The following is a 20,348-nucleotide window of genomic DNA, read 5'->3' as shown; positions in this document are numbered from 1 at the left end:
ATTCCTCTGGTTCTTACATTTTCTGATACTGCTGGTACATAATGGACTGGTTCATCATAGTATTCCAGCTATTCAATCCCTACTCTGACGTGCTGGTTTGAATGAGCAGTGTGCATACTTAAGGCAGAGGCTCACTTAGCAGCAGCAGCAGCAGCAGCAGCAGCAGTAGTAGTAGTAGTAGTAGTAGTAGTCTGGTCTAGAATTACAATTTAGGCCTATTCCAAATTATAGCACTACAATTCATAAATAACTCAAAATTCAACCCTGAAAAGAGCCATTTCTTAAGAAAAGCTTCTTCCTCTTCACTTTATATTAAATTCTACATTTGTTTTATTCCAAATTACCAGTGAAGAGGGTGTTTCCCCTGGGGTTTGGAGGAAAAATTACCTCCAAGTCAGATAGATTTTTCTGCCGCCTGTGTAGTGAACTGAGATTTTCCAACTCATCGGATACTCTTGGGAAACAGATTAGTAAAAGGGCATCGTTTTTGCCCTGTGAGTCTCCACTATTAGACAGCGCCATCCGGCCGAAATACGACGAAGAGTGTTTACAGATCACGGCTGTCTGTGGCTTGGCCATTCCAGCTCTGGAACACTGTCCACAGTAACAAGGAAATGCACTTTTTAGTTTTCCATAATTAATGTCTGTCTGTCTGTACACGCATCACGAGAAAACGGCTGAGGAGATTTGAATGAAAATCAGTATGTAAAGTCGGGGGATGAGTCGCTACAGTCAAGGCTATAAATCATTTTATTCATACTGAGTGAAATGGTAGTTTAGGAGAAGGCCTAAAATTTAATTTTCAAATACTTATATTATTAGTGCCCCTATCATTAAATACTATATACAGTAACTAAAGTTATATAGAATTAAATTTCTAATCATTTATATCTTAAACATTTTACCATACCGGCTATGGAAACACGGATATTCATGAATTTGTATTTTTGTTGCTAAGTCCATATCAACAGCCGAGCCATAAGAAAATGGGTTAACAGGATTTAATGAAAATCGATATATAGAGTTGGGGAATAAGAAACTACAGTAAGCTATAAACAGTATTATTCACCCTGGATGAAATTGTAGTTTAGGGGAAGGCGCCTATTATTTAATTTTTAAATACCTATGTTATTGGTCCTATCAAAAAGTATTACATAACAAAAGTTATAGAGAATACAATATCCAATCATTCATGTTTTATTCAGTTTTACCATACCGACTATGATAAGAGTGGTATTTCTGAGTCAGAAGAAAACTAAATGTGAAAGCCTACAATAGCGAAAGCACATAACATTGATCAACAATAACATTACATTGAACATTGTTTGTTGTGATGTTCTTTGTCTCTTATGCTGCCACTCAACTTCGATAGATGGGATTACCGTACTGCTGCATACCAAGTATAATAGCCTGACTGAATATTGGCGGGAAATATTTTGGGTGTTAGAAAACTTTCTTCTATAGCATGCCATTCTTCTGGTTCATACATTTTCTGATACTGCTGGCACGTAACACACTGGTTCATCATAGTATTCCAGCTATTCGATCCCTACTCTGACGTGCTGTTTTAATGAGCAGTGTGCACTATTTTTTGCTTTTACGTCGCACCGACACAGTTGGGTCTTATGGTGACGATGGGATAGGAAAGGCCTAGGAATGGGAAGGAAGCGGCCATGTCTCTAATTAAGATACAGCCCCAGCATTCGCCCGGTGTGAAAATGGGAAACCACGGAAAACCATCTTCAGGGCTGCTGACGGTGTGATTCGAACCCACTCTTTCCCAGATGCATGCTTACAGCTGCGCGCCTCTAACTGCATGGCCAACTCATCCGGTATATGCACACTTAAGGCAGATGTTCACTTAGTAATAATAGTAGTAGTAGTATTAGTATGGCATGGTCTAGAATTATAATTTAGGCCTATTCCAAGTTACAGCACCACAATTCACTAAATAACTCAAAATTCAACCCTGAAAAGAGCCGTTTCTTAAGAAAAGCTTCTTCCTTTTCATTTTTTAAATTAAATTCTACATTCATTTTATTCCAAATTAGCAGTGTAGATAGGGTTTCTTCTCTGGCCCGGAGGAAAAATTTGCCTCCAAGTCAGATGGATTTTTCTGCCACAAATGTAGTGAATTGAGATTTTCGGACTCATTGGGTACTCCTAGAGAACAGATTAGTAAAAGGGCATAGTTTTTGTCCTGGGGCTCTCCACTGTTCTACTCCCACTGCTCCTTGTGCCCCTGCTGCCGAAAAAATTTAGAAGAGTTTTCACGGATCACGCCTGTCTGCGGCTTGGTCATTCCACCTCTGGAACTTTGGACTGTTAGATCGGCACCGTAGTACTGTTTTTCATTTGATCGAGTATTTCATATGAAAGCCTTGCTTTTAATCGCGCCATTCCTATTGACGTCATTGTAATGACCCATGTTCATTTCAGTTGGGAAAACCATTAAGACAGTCTTTCTGAGGATGTAAAAAGGCAGGTGGAGAGTGAGTGTCTGCCATTATAATGAAAACTCCCCAACATGATTGTTACTGATGGTAAACAAGCAGGCCTACCATTACAATGAAAATTCCCCAACCCAGTCTTCGTATGAGAAAAGACGTTTGGTGACTTCCCCGTCGCATTTCTAGGGTAACGTTAAGAACTATCCAATTTAATACAATCTAGCTCTCAGCGTGTATGCTACCTAACCTATAATTCTGTATACAGTGTAGAATTCCGTAGCGTAGCACGGGTACATCAGCTAGTTTATATATATAAAAAAACATAAAGGTCCAATAATACTGCCTTGAGGAATTCTCCTCTTGGTCATTTAAAGCTTTGCCTACTCTAATTCTCTGAGATCTATTTTCTAGAAATATAGCCGTCCATTCAGTCACTCTTTTGTCTAGTCCAATTGCACTCATTTTTGCCAGTAGTCTCCCATGATCTACTCTATCAAATGCTTTAGATAGGGTAATCATGATACAGCCCATTTGATATCCTGAATCCTGGAATCCTACAACTTGAGCTTCAGTGGAATAACCCTTCCTAAACCCGAACTGACTTCTTTTGAACCAGTTATTAATTTTGCAAACATGTCTAATATAATCAGAAAGAATGCCAACAGTGTGGGCTAAGAACAGCACTGATTTTGCACATCTGTCTGCAATGATGAGCCAATATGTTCCAAGTTTCCATTCCCACTGCTTTGTGACCTGACTGATCTTCAGGTGATTGTAGTTCTCATTTGAGCAGCTAGAGAGAGATTTTGTTGCTGAAGTTGAGACACAGTAAAGGCGGGAATGTTACCAGTCCAATATAAAATGCAGACTAAAATGTTATGGTGGTTATTGTGTGTGGTATTTATTTTACCCATTTCAAAATGTATTCAAGAGGCAAATTGATGGTTGATTGAGTAAGGAACATGGCTGCTTGTTCAATTCAGTTACAAGGTAAGTGTATATTCATTTATTCAGCAGGACCAGTCATGTTTATGTTTCAGAAAGGTAGTTTCCACCAGCAACAACTAAAACCTCCGATTAGAGGAGAAATGTGTAAGTTTAGCCAGAAACAATGAGGAAGACTGGAATCAATTCACACTTTGGAACTTGGTAATGTGTATAAGGGACTGTTGCAAGTAGCTCTGGAAAAGAAGAAAGACCTACTGTCTTTATGCATAGCCTACATAATCTCATTCCAGATATGTATGAACATGTCTACAAAAATCTGAAAACTGCTGCAGCTGTACCAACTGAATTAGGCACAATTAGTGACTAACAAAGACTTATAAAAGTAATCGGTCTCACAGTTCATTTAGCTAGGTTTCTATATTTTTATTTTACAAGGAATAAGATGATTTGAAAAGGTAACAACAACAACAACAACAACAACAACAATAACAATAACAATAATAATAATAATAATAATAATAATAATAATAATAATAATAATAATAATAATAATAATAATAATAATAATAATAATAATTTATTATTGATTTTATGCCCCACTAACTACTTTTGATGGTTTTTGAAGATGCCAAGGTGCCAGAAGTTTGTCCCGCAAGAGTTATTCTATGCGACAGTAAATCCACCAACATGAGGCTGATGTATTTGAGCAGCTTCAAATATTACCGGACTGAGCCAAGATCGAACCTGCAAAGTCAGGGTCAGAAGGCCAAGGCCTTAACTGTCTAAGTCACTCAGTCTGGCAGGTAAAAATAATAACTACCAGTAATAATTATTCCTCCAAATCGCCTGTAAATTAGTAATATATTCTTAAAGACATGTCAGACTCCATGGTCTCTAATGGTGTGTTGTTCACAGGCAACAATCTCAAGAGTGTTAAGTTCAGTCAATTCTTCCTTTTAGATCATTTTAAGGAATAAATATAAAATTTAACTTAAAAAAGACATTATAACTTGAAGTTGATGGTCATTATTGGATTAAAATGTCAAAGCAATAACAATGTAACTTGATCTATGCAGTTAGTTATTCAAACATTTCCAATAAAGAACATTGTAACTTCATCACATACAATGTTCTTCAATGGATAATTCCAGTTCAGTAGTATCGTAACTACAAATAAATGGGTTATTTAATAACACCCTTTTTGGGGCAAAATAAACTAGGCAGTAAATATATTCCATATAGCCCATAATCATTAATATTGAAAAACTCTCCAATTTGTAGGAAATTTTCAAAACTTTAAAACTGCTCTCCTCAACAATTTACTTCATGCAGATATGATGTTCTTAGTTGTAGGGGTCGATGTGTTCAAGAATGAAGCCAGATGGCATTTTTATGTGCTAAATTCTATGCTAATGTAAAGGAATAATGGAAAGATTTGTTTGCGTCAAACTCAACTTATTGTAAGATAACTTTCATAATTAATTAATGTAAATTATGGTGAATGCATATTTTAAAAAATTCAAAGATAAGAGTTTTAATTTTGTGGAATCAGAAAATTCACTAGAACTTATTGATTTTTCAATCAGTGAATAATTTAGGTTATTTATTTCATTTTCTGTTTAATAAGCATCAGTTGATTATCTTTCATGCTGTGATTGTAAATAAAATGTTATTTATTTTATTTCTTGATTATTTTAATTGCATTCCCAAGGAATTTTTTTTTTTTAGAATTTGCTTTACGTCGCACTGACACAGATAGGTCTTATGGCGATGATGGGATAGGAAAGGGCTAGGAGTGTGAAGGAAGCAGCCGTGGCCTTAATTAAAGTGCCCCAGCATTTGCCTGGTGTGAAAATGAGAAACCACGGAAAATCATCTTCAGGGTTGCCTACAGTGGGATTAGAACCCACTATCTCCCGGATGCAGCTCACAGCTGTGCGACCAACTCGCCCGGTTTTTCCTATTCTAGTGCGCTCAACAGACACATGGACTTCCCAAACCTGGAGGGGTTGTGTGCGATCTGCTGACTAGTATGGGCATAATACAATTCTTATAATATTTATGAATCCTGATCCCAGCCCATAACAAGTAAGTTTTCTTTCCAATACTGTCATCAATGGGTTGTGGGTCATCTCCAGCCTGTCATAAGAGGCAACAAAAAAGGAGCATTAATCTTAAGAGCATGGGTTGGCAAACATGGGGCTTCCACTACTTGTGTCAGGCTCTTTTCTGTAAGACCTCAACAAAGTCTGGTATCATGTAATTATGAATCATGAATGATTTGTGTCTGGAATGCAAAGTGTTGGATTGTCATAATTGAAGATTTGATATATTAAAAGGTTCAATGAATGTGATAAAGTGTTGTTCTGAACACAAACTTGGAGTGATGCTTATTTCATTTTGGTTTCCAACAAAATCCCTAATGGAAGTCTTCGAGGCATAAATTAAGACAGTTTTTTGGGTAAAATGTCAGATATCTGTGGAATATTGTGATGGAAGATTTCTAGGATGGAAAGAATATTATCTCTCTCTTACTGATAATAATGAATGGATTTGTAAATATTTATCTTCTTGCATCATACCACATTTTGCAGTAATGTTCTTTACTGTATTTTTAATACATCATGCCAAAATTAAACAGAAGCTAGAAGTTTTTGAAGAAATAGATTGGAACTCAAAACTTTGGAAATGGAATTCAAAGTGATTTACCCAATAGATCTCATGGAGCCTCTCTTATGTGTTTTAAGGACCAGCTGAAAGAAGGCACTCAAGATATAAGTGCTTGGAGGATGCAGTTCCATTGATACCTGTCTACAGACAGATACACTGATGATGATATCATAGAAGCAGCAGTCCACATTTAACAGCTGACTAATTCTTTTGTTTTGTTCTGTTTCAGAGTTATTTCAAGAAAACAAGAAAACTCCGTCAATTACAACCCCGTCCTCCTCCATCCATTCAGTGTGATTTGTGTGGGCGTATGTTTTATGCCAGGATTGGTCTGTTTAGTCATCGTAAACACATCCATAAACTGAGTTGAACTGGTCAATGTATGCAGGAAGAAGTTATATATGCTCGGATCGAGTTACAGCCGACGACGATGACCCAATAACACGAGGAAGATTAATCAGCTGCAAGCCAATTACCTTATCACATACAGACATGTAACTTACTGACTGCAATTCCGATAAGGTCTGCCTGCAGTTGCATGAGTAAGTTATTAGATGTCATGCCACCATCTACTTGTAGTTTTGATAATGGATATCCACAATCCTTGTTCATGGCCTCTAGGATATCTCTTGTCTGGAAGCAGACTGCCTCCAGTGCAGCACGAATAATATGTTGCTGTGTAGTCTCCTCTGTGATGCCACAAATAACTCTGAAACAGAACAAAACAAAAGAATTAGTCAACTCTTAAATGAGGACTGCTGTTTCTGTGATATCATCATCAGTGCATCTGTCTGTAGACAGGTATCAATAGAACTGCATCCTCCAAGCACTTATATCTTGAGTGTCTTCTTTCAACTGAGCATACATCTGACCCCTCTTTAAATATGTTGTTCCAATTCTTCAGTCTCAACCTGTCTTTCCATTTATGTTCCCCTAAACAAAAGATTTATATTCCCTTCTGAATGTATGTCCTAACCTACTAGCTTTTCTTTTTCTTACTGCCTTAAATATGTCTCTTTGTTAACCCTCTTGAAAACTTCCTCATCCCTCTGTACATTTTATTCTGGTCTATTTTATTTTGGTCCTGAAAGTCTCATTTCAATTTCTTCCAGATATTTCTGTTCTTTCTTTCTTTCTTTCTTTCTTTCTTTCTTAACATCAATGTTTCTGCACTGTAAAAAATTACACTCCATTCAAAACAATTAGCAAACCTTTTTTGTAGCCTTAAAATGACGGTTCTTGCCATCAGAAGTTCTTTCACTTTTCAATATGCAATTCTTCCTTATATTATCCTGGGTATCCTGGGTTCGATTCCCGGCCGGTTCGGGGATTTTAACCTTCATTGGTTAATTCCATTGGCTCGGGGCTGGGTGTATGTGCTGTCTTCATCATTAGAATTTATCATAGGTAGGGCCCCATATTCATAGATGTGCAGGTTGCCTAAATAGTGTCAACTCGAAAGACCTGCACCAGGCCTCTTCAGAAGCCACACACCATTATTACCTTATATTACAAATGCAACTTAATTAATTTAGCTATCTGTATAGTCTAAAATCTTAAGAACAAATATAATCATCTGCTCACATAATCTTACATCATTCACTCAGGTAGTTTTCAGAAATCATTTTGGCAAGTAGATCTAAAGATCTTCAAACGTGTGGTTTTTCTTTCACTATGCCTGGCACCCAACCCTTGGAACGGCCAGTTGAAAATATTAGTTGTGACCGACTGACCGACCGACCTGACAAATAAAGAAAGCAGCAAGAAATGCTAGAAGAAATCAGGTAAATAGCCTAGCAGAGTTGGCGCAGAAGGCAGCACTTAAAGGAGACTCAAAACAGCTTTACAACATTACAAAACAGCTTTTCACATAAGAAATTCAATCAGTGCAGGCCAATAAAATCCAAGGAAGGTAAGAAGCTTACGAATGGTGAAGAACAAATGACAAGATGGAAAGAGCATTTCAAAGAAGTGCTAAACAAAGTTATGGTACAGGAGGATCAAGGAGAGGAAGACTATCGAGAGGTTCCGGAATTGAGAGTGAATATCAACCTGCCGATGAAGAGTGAGATCATAAAGTCACTGAAAAGCTGCAAGGCAGGCAAGGCACATGGAGTGGATAATATTGTGATGGAGGTGTTGAATGTAGACTATGAGTTGAGAGCTGAGATGCTTTTGCCATTGTTCGAAGACATATGGAAGACGGAGACAATCTCAGAGGATTGGAAGAAAGGCATTTTGATAAAACTACCAAAGAAGGGGGATCTGATTTGTTGCACCAACTGGCGAGGAATTACACTCTTGTCTATACCAGGTCTATACCGATTGAGAGAACCATTGGAGGCCAAGATCCGGAAGGAGCAGGCAGGTTTTAGAGAATACCGATCCTGTATAGACCAAATAAATAGCTTACGAATTATAATAGAACAGTCCATGGAATATCAGTCTTCACTGTACTTGGCATTTGTTGACTTTGAAAGAACTTTTGATAGTGTACCGCGCCAAGCATTGTGGAGAGCGATGCAGCGGTATGGGGTTCCAACGAAAATGATCAACATTGTAAAAATGTTATACAGAGGTTACACCTGCCAATTGGAACATGATGGAGACCTTTCAGAGCCCTTTAAAACAGAGACAGGAGCGAGACAAGGGTGCCTGTCTCACCTTTGCTGTTCTTGTTAACATTAGATCAGGTCATGAGAAAAGTGGTTGAAGGGAAGCAGAGGGGAATACAATGGGGGATGACAGATCGTCTGGAAGATTTGGACTTTGCAGATGATATATGTCTATTATCTCACTCATTTAGACATGTCTGAGAAAATGAAAGACCTCAAAATGGAAGCACAAAAGGTGGGACTCAAAATAAACATTGTCAAGACAAAGGAGCTAAGGATCAATGCCAGAAACACGAACCCACTGGTATTACAGAACGAGATAGTTGACAACTTCTGTTACCTAGGAAGTATTATTTCTAGAAGTGGAGGGGCAAATGAAGATGTCCAAAATAGGTTAAACAAGGCCAAAGGGGCCTTTGCCCAGCTCTGGCCAGTGCAGAAGTCCAGAGAATTGAGAACAAAGACTAAATTGAGGATCTTTGAGACAAATGTGAAATCAGTGCTCTTCTACGGGTGTGAGATGTGGAAGATGACTGGAGAGATAACACGCAAGGTCCAGACTTTTATTAACAGATGTTTGAGAACCATCCTAGGAGTGCGATGGCCAGGTATTATATCAAATCAGGAATTGTGGGAACATACCCAAGAACACAAGGCTGAAATCCAGATAAATGGAAATGGATAAGGTAGGTAGCAAGTAGGGACCCTCTTCGGAGGCAGCCCTGCCCAGGGAGTGGCGTCCCTGCCTATGTGAGTCCCAGAGCACACTGACCCGGTGTGTATCATCTGGTAAGGGTCCCAGCTCAGGGTTACGAGTGAAGACGTCAATGGCAGTGAGGCAGAGATGAAGATCATTGGTACAGCGGAACTGGCGGAAGAGGCATCCTTGCTTTTTGGGATAGTAATAAAAAGCATTCATGAAGATAGTCAACAGCTTCAGCAGCGGATGAGGAATTTGGATCCCAACGGTGAAGAAGGTGGAAGAACTATCTTTGAAATGTAAATCCACACATGTCTGATCCTGCAGTGGGCAGTGTTGTGGTCAGCGTCTGTATCCAGGTCAGGGTCAGCTGTTTAGGCATGCTCCAGGTCTTACCAATCTGGTTCTAATATTTGTGGGACCTACAGGTTCCACCCTCATGTGAAATGATTCACACAGTCTACCATGATGGTAAAACGCACATCAGAAACTGCCCCAGCCGGTAAAATCCGGGGCCAGTTAGAGTCTGGTCTAAACAGGCCCTGCACCATCATGTTGGGATCAGTCAGAGGATCCCTCACCCCGCAGGATCAGTACCAAGAAAAAACACTTCTTTGGTACAATGAATGTCAATACCCTCCTAAGAGTTGGCAAACAGATGGAACTTATCAAAGAGCTGGAGAGATATCAGATCAAGCTACTCGCTGTACAGGCAACAAGATTCCCATCAAATGAAGTATCTATGATGGGCAAGTACAAGATAATAAAGGGACAACCAGCAATCAGGGAATATAAAATGGGTAATAAAAGAAAATCACCTTCAATCCTAGGAACAGCATTTTTTGTTCATAGTTCAATAATAGATGCAATCATTGATTTTTGATCACCTTCCCCTAGGCTTTCCATCTTAACCCTGAAGAGTGGAAACAAATCATATGCAATCTTCAATGGGCATGCACGTACTAATGAGGACAATAAGAAAAATCCAGATAAAGTTGAAGAATTCTGGTCTCTCCTGGTAAAAGAGTTGTTGGAAACTCCGGAACATGTGATTAAAATATTAATGGGTGATTTCAATGCTCAAGTTGACAAGGAAAGAAAATACAGGAAAATAGTTGGCAGTTATCCTGGGCATATAAGAACCAATAGAAATGGGGGAAGACTTATTGAAGTGTGTGAAGTATTCAACCTCAAATTAATGTCCACCCGATTCAAGAAAGAAAGGAAGAAATTAATGACATGGCATTCACCAAATTCCATGTTAGGGGAGTTCCAAATAGACCATGTAGCCACATCAAGCCCGGCAGAGATTTTGAACGTTAAAGTGCAAAAAGGTGCAAACATAGATTCCGACCACTACCTTATTAGAGTCAAGATATGGTTTATTCCGAAGTCCTTCAAGAGACTTACTTATCCGGCGCTACAGCCCTGTGTGAGCCTTGGCCTCTTCTATGATAGTCCACCATCTACTTCAATCCTGAGCGGCTGATCTCCATGGGCAGATGTTCATTGCCCTCAAGTCAGCTTCAACTTCATTGCTCCATCTATTATGGGGCCTTCCTTGTCGCCGTCTTTTATCTACTTGGGATTTAACTACTTTTCTTGGCATACGATCTTCCTCCATTCTTTCCACATGGCCAAGCCATTGCAGTCTCTGTGTCTTAATAAATTTAACTATATCCTCCTGGTCTAATATGTTCTGTATTTCAGCATTCGTCCTTATCCTCTAACCATTCTGGTCTTGAATTGGGCCATATATTCGTCTAATAATCTTTCTTTCAAATATTCTTCATTTATTTGCATCATCAACTAAAAGGTTCCAGGCTTCTGAGCCATATGTCACTACAGGTCTAATAAGGGTCTTATATATTTTGAATTTTGTAGGTTTAGACAATAGACAAGATTTAAATAATGTAAGATTTGCATAATAGGCCCTGTTTCCAGCTATTATTCTATGATGTATCTCCTCACTTATTCTATTATTGTTTGTCAACATAGTTCCCAAATACTCAAAACTTTGTACATTCTCAAAATTATGCCCATTTATTGTCAGATTATCTTGACTTCTTCTGCCCTCTATAACAGTCACAGGCATATACTTGGATTTACTGTCATTCACCTCCAATCCTATCCGTTTTCCTGCTCTCTAGTTTCTTCTTAATCATCTCTCTTTTCTTCTTACAGATGTTATTAGCTTCATGTCTGCATTTCTCATAATTTTCCCTATTTGACCTTGTATCTCTCTGTAACATTTTTGCTCTTGCTGCATTCTTTCCGATCACTTCCTCACACTCCATATCAAACCAAATATTTCTTTTCTTTTTAGCTATACCCAGTGTTTCTTGTGCCGCATTTTGTATACACCTTTGAACTTTTGCCCACCTTTCCTCTATTCCAGATACTTGTCCAATCATCTGTAAAGTAGTATTCATTTTTGACTGGAATTCTTGTTTTCTTGTTGTTGTAGTTTTTCCAAATTCCGTTTCCTTCCTTCTGTAGGTTGTCTCCTCTGTCCTGTTGCCAATTTTTGTCTCTCTATTGCTTTTACTAAATAATGATCAGAATCACAGTTTGGCCCTATGCATGTCCTTACGTCAATAAAGGATGCTGCATGCTTCGTCGTCACTAGTACATGATCTATTTGATTTAGCACTGTGCTTCCTGGCATCTTCCATGTTCCTTTATGTATTTTCTTATGATCAAAGCAAGTGCTTTTAATTATAAGACCACTCGTAGTTGCAAACTGTCCAAAGTAAAAACCATTCTCATTTGATTCTTCATGTAGTGTATATTTCCCGGCTAGTGGTCTCATACACTCTTCCTTTCCCACTTTGGCATTAAAATCTCCTAAAATAATAATCATGTCATATCTTGGTTCCTCTTCAACGGTTTGTACTAACTCATCATAAAACTGTTCCTTCCTTTCCTCATCCGCATCTTCAATTGGTGCATGTGCTGATATAACAGTTATGTTCCTAAACTTTCCCTTAATCCGAAGCTTACATATTCTATCTGAGATCGGTTCAAATCCTATTACACTCTTCTTCAATTTCCCATGTACTATAAATCCTGTACAGAACTGTCTTGTTCTTTCTTCTGGCCCACTGTAATAGAGGTTATAATCTTTCTTTTCAATACATCCTTGCCCTTTCCATCTTATTTCCTGAATCGCTACCAAGTCGTATCTAAATCATTTTGTTTCATTTACAATTTCTTGCATTTTTCCAGGTTTCAACATTGTTCTTACATTCCAAGTTTCCATGTTTATATCCGCTTTCCTTACTCGTGTCCTTTTCTTAAGCTTTTGTTGACTTTGATTTCTGTCTGGTTTTCTCATAGAAGTCTTCTGAACAATGCTTTTTTTTTTACAAGGTGAGGCCATTAACCCCACGCTCAACCCTATCCACTGGCTGGGGACTTTGATTTTGGAGCATCCTACTCCTAGACAGGTTGTCTTCACCACGACTACGGAGTACTGTCTACCCCATCTTACGTCCTCAACTAATTAACCCCAGTGAGGATGGGTTGCGTCATCCGCCTTTTCCACCATTCCGAAGGTCTCCTTCTCTGCTGGATCCGCCGTTAAGGTCTTCATCTGTAACCCTGGGCATGGGTTCCACGTTATACCCCGTGGGACTGGGTCCCCACCTGAACTTAGCCATCCTTTTACACCGCCCTACTGGAGTAGAGGATGCTCACCCCCGCAACGTGGATGCGCCAGGCAGGAGTTACTCAAGTGGAGAATAGGGACGGTGGCCCTATCTCCCTTGAATTGGGTTAATGGTTGTGTATGGTACTACAACCAAAGCCTCCTTCAAGAGACCTTCACCCAAAATCAAGAGATATCGAACAGATGAACTCAAGATAAACCAAGAGATTGTTGAGTACTATCAATGAGAACTTGAGGTCTTGGAATCTTCGAATTGGGACGAAATGTCAAGGAGGATTCAAGAAGCAGCTGAAAAGACTATAATGATCGCAAAAAAGAAGAAACATCCATGGTGGAATGACGATTGTGAAGTAGCCTTACTGGAAAGGTATAAAGCATGGAATAAATGGTGTACTAATTACAGGAATTTCGAAGACTTCAAGGAACAACGGAAACACACAGAAAAAATTCTTCAGAATACGAAAAGAAAGTACGAGAAAGAACAGCTGCGTAACATAGAAGAAGATTTCAAGAGAAACAACACAAGAGATTTCTATAGAAGGTTTAAAAACAAAATCAAAAAATTCTCCCCTGGTAATCTATGTTTTAAAAGTGAACAAGGGAAACTCATTATTGGTGACAAGAAGAATTGCGAGTATCTGGCCAACTATTTCCAGAATCTTCTGGACTGTGAACCTCCTGAAGATGGATTACTGTTTGGAGAGCCTCAATTCAAGTTGAAGGATTCATTACCAACAAATAAGAAAGAAATTAGGAACATCATTAAGCAACTTAAAAAAAAAAAAAGCTCCTGGAAAAGATTCAATTACTGCCGAGTTATTCAAATTTGCAGGTGAAAATATAGTGGAAAAACTAGAGGAATTATTCGCTTTTATTTGGGAAAAAGAAGAAATACCAAGTGATGGGAAGAATGCACTCATTCATCCTTTACACAAAAAAGGGGACCAAGCTAACGTCAACAACTACAGAGGTATCTCCCTTCTTCCTATAGCATACAAAATCCTATCTAAAGCACTACATCAGAGGCTTGAAACACATCTAGATAAACAAATTGGTGAATACCAGGCTGGCAAGGACGTTCATGTGCTGAGTAGATTTATATTCTAAAATCACTTATAAAAATAAGATCAATGAGAAATCAGAAGAGGACAATCATAACCTTCGGTGATTTCAAAAAGGCATATGATTCCATAGATCGTGGAGTGCTCATGAACATTCTGCAGGAGTTTGGAGTGGATGAGAAATCTCCGGCCGTAATTCGACAATCTCTTACAAACACCTTTTCTCAAGTCAAATTTATGGGCAAACTCTCAAATCCGTTTGAGATAAAAACGGGTTTGAGGCAAGGGGACAGCCTTTCTCCACTAATCTTTAATTGCAGTTTAGAAAAAGTTATTAGGGAATGGAGGTTGAGAATGATTGAAAATGGAATGAAGAATGGTGTAAAGATAGGTTGTGGAAAAAATGCGATGATGTTGGACTGCCTTGCCTTCGCAGACGACGTCATTCTTATTACAGACAACCGTCAAACAGCCAAGGAACAAGTTGAAGAACTACAAAATGTTGCAGTCAAAACAGGGTTAAGAATCTCTCTTGAAAAAACAGCATTCATGGATTCAATAAAAAAAGGTGACACTGTTGCGAGCTATTAGTGCTTACCTTACGTTTAAAAAAAAAAAAAAAAAAAAAAAAATCTCCCCGTCGAATTGGTGCTCTTTTCTCCGTCTGCTGTTACGAACTGTCGGCTTCCCCGCTGCTTGTACTACTGCTGTCACTGCTCGCCTCTATGGCGCATCCACTCTGACGTCACACCTATAGTATGTTCTCGATATACCCCGCTGGCATATATATATGGCCTTGTGTCGTTTATTTGGCAGGTCAGTTGTGGTATAACCTTGTTGAAGACAGTGGGAGCTGGAACTCTCCACACGGCTGGTCCGTGTCCATTTTACTTGTAAACTTCGTGCTGGACTTCTGTCAAGGGTGAGCAGACACAGTTTCTTTCTATCATTTAACGTGCCCTACCTTGCTATACTTGGGCTTCGCCGTAGTAACGAAAATTGAACTTTGGTCCCTTCAGGACACATCTGAGTATTCTAGCAGCGCAAATGTTCTGTCTTTTGGACATTTATGTTCCTAAAATGTGGTGCAAAAATGGTGTACTGGACAGCTGATCTACTATTCTAGTCCATAAACATCCCTGCTTTCTGAGATGAACTCTTGCATCGCGTCTGTTAGCGCTGGGGACTTGGCGGCTTGATCCTTATCCTATCCCATTCCTCCGTTTCTTATTTCCTTATTCTATCCTTTATCTTGTACCTATCTTTATTTCTTTTCTTACCCCATCTATCTGCTTAATTTGCGTAAAAATGGTGCTTGCTCAAAAGATGTGGTCTGCTAATTTAATTTGTATGTTCATTGGTTAGCTTCTATTTTATTATCACTTCTGCGCATGCGTGTGTGTTTTAATCCCTGCTGGGATCACTTGTTAGAATTCCTATTTATTTTTATTTTTAATCTACCAATAGGATCACTCCCTGAAATTCGAGATTGGTTTATTTCAATTCTGAATCTCTTGAATTGTTTGCCATGAGGTTGCATTACAATGTCTTATTGTAAACACTGTATCAATTTGTGAGCTCATCTTGCAGGTGTATCACACTACCAACTTTCTATTCTACTGGCACGAGCCTGAAACTTTATTGATGTACCTCCCTTCTAGCATATTGTGTAATATAATGCAAAGAAACTGATTTCTGAATTTATGGGTCTCCCCCCCCCCATTCCCTTTCTTTTTCCCCTAATTGAAGTGTCGGAACATATGTCCAAAGATTGCAGTGATTGGTGCTTAGGGATTCGATTATGACGATGTAATTAAAATTTGTATCACCTACGTATCTTAAAATCTAACTTAACGCTTTTATTATGACATATGCTGGTTCATTCTATTTGTTCTGATGTAAAATATAATTTGTTACCCCTTTGGAGATTGGTATAATATATATTGTTATTTTCAAACTTGTTTTCCAAAATTCTCTTCCTCGAGTTCCTTTCCCTTAATGCTTTTGTTTTCACTGGTACCTACCACGGCAATTCTCTTGGGTAGCGGCCCTTTGACTTATTTATGCACATGTATGGAGGTCTAAGCTGCACTGTTTACGGTAATGTTGACACAATGTATTGAACTGTTATATTCTCATGTTGCACGCTTCTCGGCACTCTGCGCGGTTGTGTACTGCCGTTTCTGAGTACTTTGATATTTTGTTATCTAGTGTCCCGATCAAGGGCACCCTTTTGAAAGCAAGTCTCAATTACAACGCTATTTCTAGCAAGTTGATAGTAAGCAAAGACGCTATCAAGTACAAAGATCGTTACATATGGTAGCAGAGTTACCCTTTACTTTAGTCCTTTTCTTTGATTATTCTGTATATCATGGCTTGTTTTTCAGATAATTTCCCTTTAGGGGATGACCTTTCTCTACTGTCTTCACCAATTTCTCAAAATTTGTCACTCCCAAATCCTTCTGTTCCCAATTTAATTTCGTTTTCTTCTCCTTCCTCAGTCTCTCCATCTTCTACTGATCATGCGCCTGATGTAACATCTGACGAGAGTAAACCACCTCCCTTCCGATACCCTATGGCCCCTCCCCCTCCTCCATACCCTCCCTCCCCTGTTCTTCCTACCACTTCGGTGGATAGTTCTCTCAATGTTCAGATTATTAAACAATCTTTACTTCAAGTCCCCCAGTTATCGGCAACAGATCCTCGTAGTCTTACAATTTGGTTATTTTCAGCCCGTAAATTTTTAAATATTAAAGTAGCTTCCTTTCCTCAACTGATTGGTCTTCTCTCCACGAAAACCACGGGTTTTTTCTCCACATTTTGGCTTGATAATATGTCCAACTTCTCTAACTGGTACGAATTGAGGCACGCTGTTCATAATTATTTTCTACCCCTGGAAGTACGTTATAAATTGAGTAATGAATTTATTAGACGACATCAGTTACCTAATGAACCTGCTCATGATTATCTTGACTCTATCATAACTTATACCGATGTTTTGAATATATCACATAATACCCAGGAATTAATTTCCATTATACAGTTTTACGCGGCTCCCTCATTTCGCATGCTATTTAACGTTTTAGCTCCTCCTGTTTCTCTTCTGCAACTTTATAATTTAGCCCATCAGCACACTATAAATTCTTTAGGAGATCGTTCGTTCTATTCATCTGTTCCTCCTCCGATTATTTCTTCTACTTCTTCATATTCTGCTTTACCCGCACCTTCCCTTCACGCTGTCCGCCCTCCTATCATTTGTTATCGGTGCAAACTGCCCGGCCACCTTGCGCGTCAGTGTACTACTCCATTTTCGGGAAACGCATTCCACCCGCGTCGCTAGGCAGTAGACGCTTTGATGGGGAAAATCTGCCTCCTGTATTAACGGTATCTTCCCAATCCACTTCAAATTTGGCTTCATTTTTACCTCCTACTTGTCATATCTTAGTTACTGCCAATAACTCTCCTTCTGTTGCCCTTCTCGATTCAGGTGCCGCTGTTTCTCTTATCAGCTATCAATTCTATAAATTGTTAACCGAACTAGATCCCCATTTACATTATCTTCCTACCTCTACACGTTGTCTTTCTGTCTCTAATCAGCCTTTGAATATTATTGGTACGGTTTCTTTGCATATTAAAATGCAGTATTTTTCCTGGCCGTTTACCTTCCTTATCGCTGAATCTTTATCTCTCCCTATCATTTTGGGGTATGACTTTTTTGCTTATACCTGTCTTCTTCTTGATTCCGCGCATTCTAAAGTTTCTTTTCCCTTTTCTGATAAATCTGTTCCCTTAATTCATACTCTCGACTACCCTTCTCGTTTCTATTCTCCCCTTCCTAGAATTAATTCTATTCATTCCGATCAAGTTCAAGCTTTGCTCACTGAATTTTCGGACGTCATCACCCCTAAGCTCGGTACTGTCAGGGATTTTTTTGCCCATATTGATCTTAATGATACCACCCCTGTTCGCTCCTCTCCATATTTCCTTAGTCCTCCTCGGATGAAGGTTTTAAATCAGCTAATACAAAAAATGTTGAATGATAGTACTATTATTCCATCATCTTCCGATTACGCCTCTCCCGCCTTTGTGGTTGATAAGCCTGATGGCTCCGCGAGATTTATTGTGGATTTTCGTAAGTTGAATGAGAAAATTGTTTATGATGCGTATCCTATGCCCAAATTAAACTCTGCATTTCAACATTTTTCCGGTTCAAAATTTTTTTCGATTTTCGATCTTAATTCGGCCTACAACCAGCTCCCGTTGGATGACATTAGCTCCCGGTATACGGCTTTTATTACCCCTAATGGCCTTTACCAATTTAAAAAAGTCCCTTTCGGTTTGAATTTAGGTTCCCAAATTATGCAACGCTTCGTCGACTCCCTATTCTCTGATATTAAGTACAAATATCTTTTCCCTTTTATTGATGATATTTTGATTTTTTCTCCCGATTTTGAATCTCATCTGTCCCACGTTCGCGAAGTCCTTACACGTCTCCGCAACGTCGGCTTAACCGTAAATCCGTCTAAGGTTTTGATCGCTCAAACCTCTATTAAATTTCTGGGTCATATTTTAAGTTCTGATGGTATTGCTGTTGACCCTGAACGGGTTTCTGCTATTACTAGAATTCCGCCTCCCTCTAATTTAAAACATTTACGATCTTTTTTGGGAATGGTCGGTTTCTATGCCAAATACATTCCAAATTTTTCTGCTATTTCTGAACCTTTGAATGCTCTTAAACGTAAAGGTGTTAAATTCCTTTGGTCTTCTCAACAACAAATTGCCTTTGATCTTTTAAAAACTAAATTATCTCATGCACCTCTTCTCCAGATTCCTGATTTTAACGTCACCTTTGAATTGTCCACTGATGCTTCTGATATTGCTATAGGCGCCGTTCTCCAACAAACTATTAATGATTGCACACTCCCTATTGCATATTTTAGCCGTCTATTATCCCCTGCCGAACGTAAATATTCTACCTACGAAAAAGAGGCTCTTGCCCTCATCCTCTCTATTGAACACTTCGCTGATTATCTTGACCACCGCCCATTCATTGTTAGTACCGACAATCAGGCTCTTTCTTGGCTCCTCCATAATGCCCCGAAAATTGGTCGTACGGGTCGTTGGTTACTCCGCCTCTCACGATTCAAGTTCTCTCTTAAATTCGTCTCTGGATATAACAACTCCGTTGCCGATGCTTTATCTCGTTTATTTGAAGAACCTCATTTCCAACCCTCTGAGCTCGATTCACTTCCTGTTAATTCTGTTTTTTCTGTTTCCTCGTTAACTAATTTTCCGCTTTCTTTTCAATCGTGTTTACAACATCAACAGCTTGATCCTTACTGCCAACAAATTTCTCGTGACCTGGTTTCCCCTAATTATTCTGGCCCGTTTCGTCATCAGCAGCAACTTCTCATTTTTAAGCCTACTCCCAAGGCCACTCCTCGCCTTGTTCTTCCTTCCAGTTTACGGTCCATGGTTTATCAATACTTTCATGACTCTCCTGTAGGGGGACATTTTGGGAGAGCTAAGACTTATGCACGCCTTGCCTCCCAATTCTATTGGCCCCAAATGCGCAAGGATATTTTTTCATGGGTGCGTTCTTGTGCCTCTTGTCAACGCCATAAGCCATTGAATCACCTTCCTTATGGCACCTTTGCCGCCTCTCCCGCTACCTACACCTGTGAGAAATATTATGTTGACATTGTCGGACCTATTGTCAAATCGTCTAAATCAAATTCTTATATTTTTACTTTATTAGATGGTTTCTCCAAATTTCTCATTGTTCGCCCTTTGCGAAATATTTCCTCTCAAATTGTTATAAATCTTTTGTCTAACCATATTTTTCCAATTACTGGCCTCCCTAAATTTCTTATTTCTGACAATGCATCCATTTTCACGTCGAAATTATTTTATAATTTTTGTTTTTCATTAGGTATCAAAAAAATCTGTACTTCTCCATATCATCCTCAAGCCAACACTGTTGAACGGTACCATAGGAATTTGAAAACCTTCCTATCCATTTTTCACTCCAATAATCAGAAGCTATGGGATACTGAACTTCCATCTTTTGTGCTTGCTTTAAATTCGACCATCAATTCCTCTACGGGTTTTTCCCCTGCTAAACTTTTTCTTGGCCGTGAATTGAACACCCCTTTGTCTCTTACGTGGGATTTGCCCTCCCTCTTGGACACCCCTCCTCATCGCCTCAGCCATTCCCAATTGCAAAAGGCATAT

The 20,348-nt window shown here is 39.0% G+C and overlaps 1 protein-coding gene across 1 annotated transcript in view; it reads right to left on the bottom strand.

Moving 5' to 3' along the window:
• Gk1 (Glycerol kinase 1) overlaps positions 1–20,348 on the bottom strand; it is a 125,156-nt gene that overhangs the window by 46,614 nt on the left and 58,194 nt on the right. Inside the window, exon 7 of the mRNA XM_067137454.2 lies at positions 6,572–6,777. Coding sequence (XP_066993555.2) covers positions 6,572–6,777 — 206 coding nt within the window. The remainder of the gene's footprint in view (positions 1–6,571; positions 6,778–20,348) is intronic.

Source organism: Anabrus simplex, chromosome 1, assembly GCF_040414725.1.
Source record: "Anabrus simplex isolate iqAnaSimp1 chromosome 1, ASM4041472v1, whole genome shotgun sequence".
In the NCBI taxonomy this organism is placed as follows: Eukaryota; Metazoa; Arthropoda; class Insecta; order Orthoptera; family Tettigoniidae; genus Anabrus; species Anabrus simplex.
The sequence above is the reverse complement of the archived record's forward strand: the minus strand, read 5'-3'. Positions and strand labels throughout refer to the sequence as shown.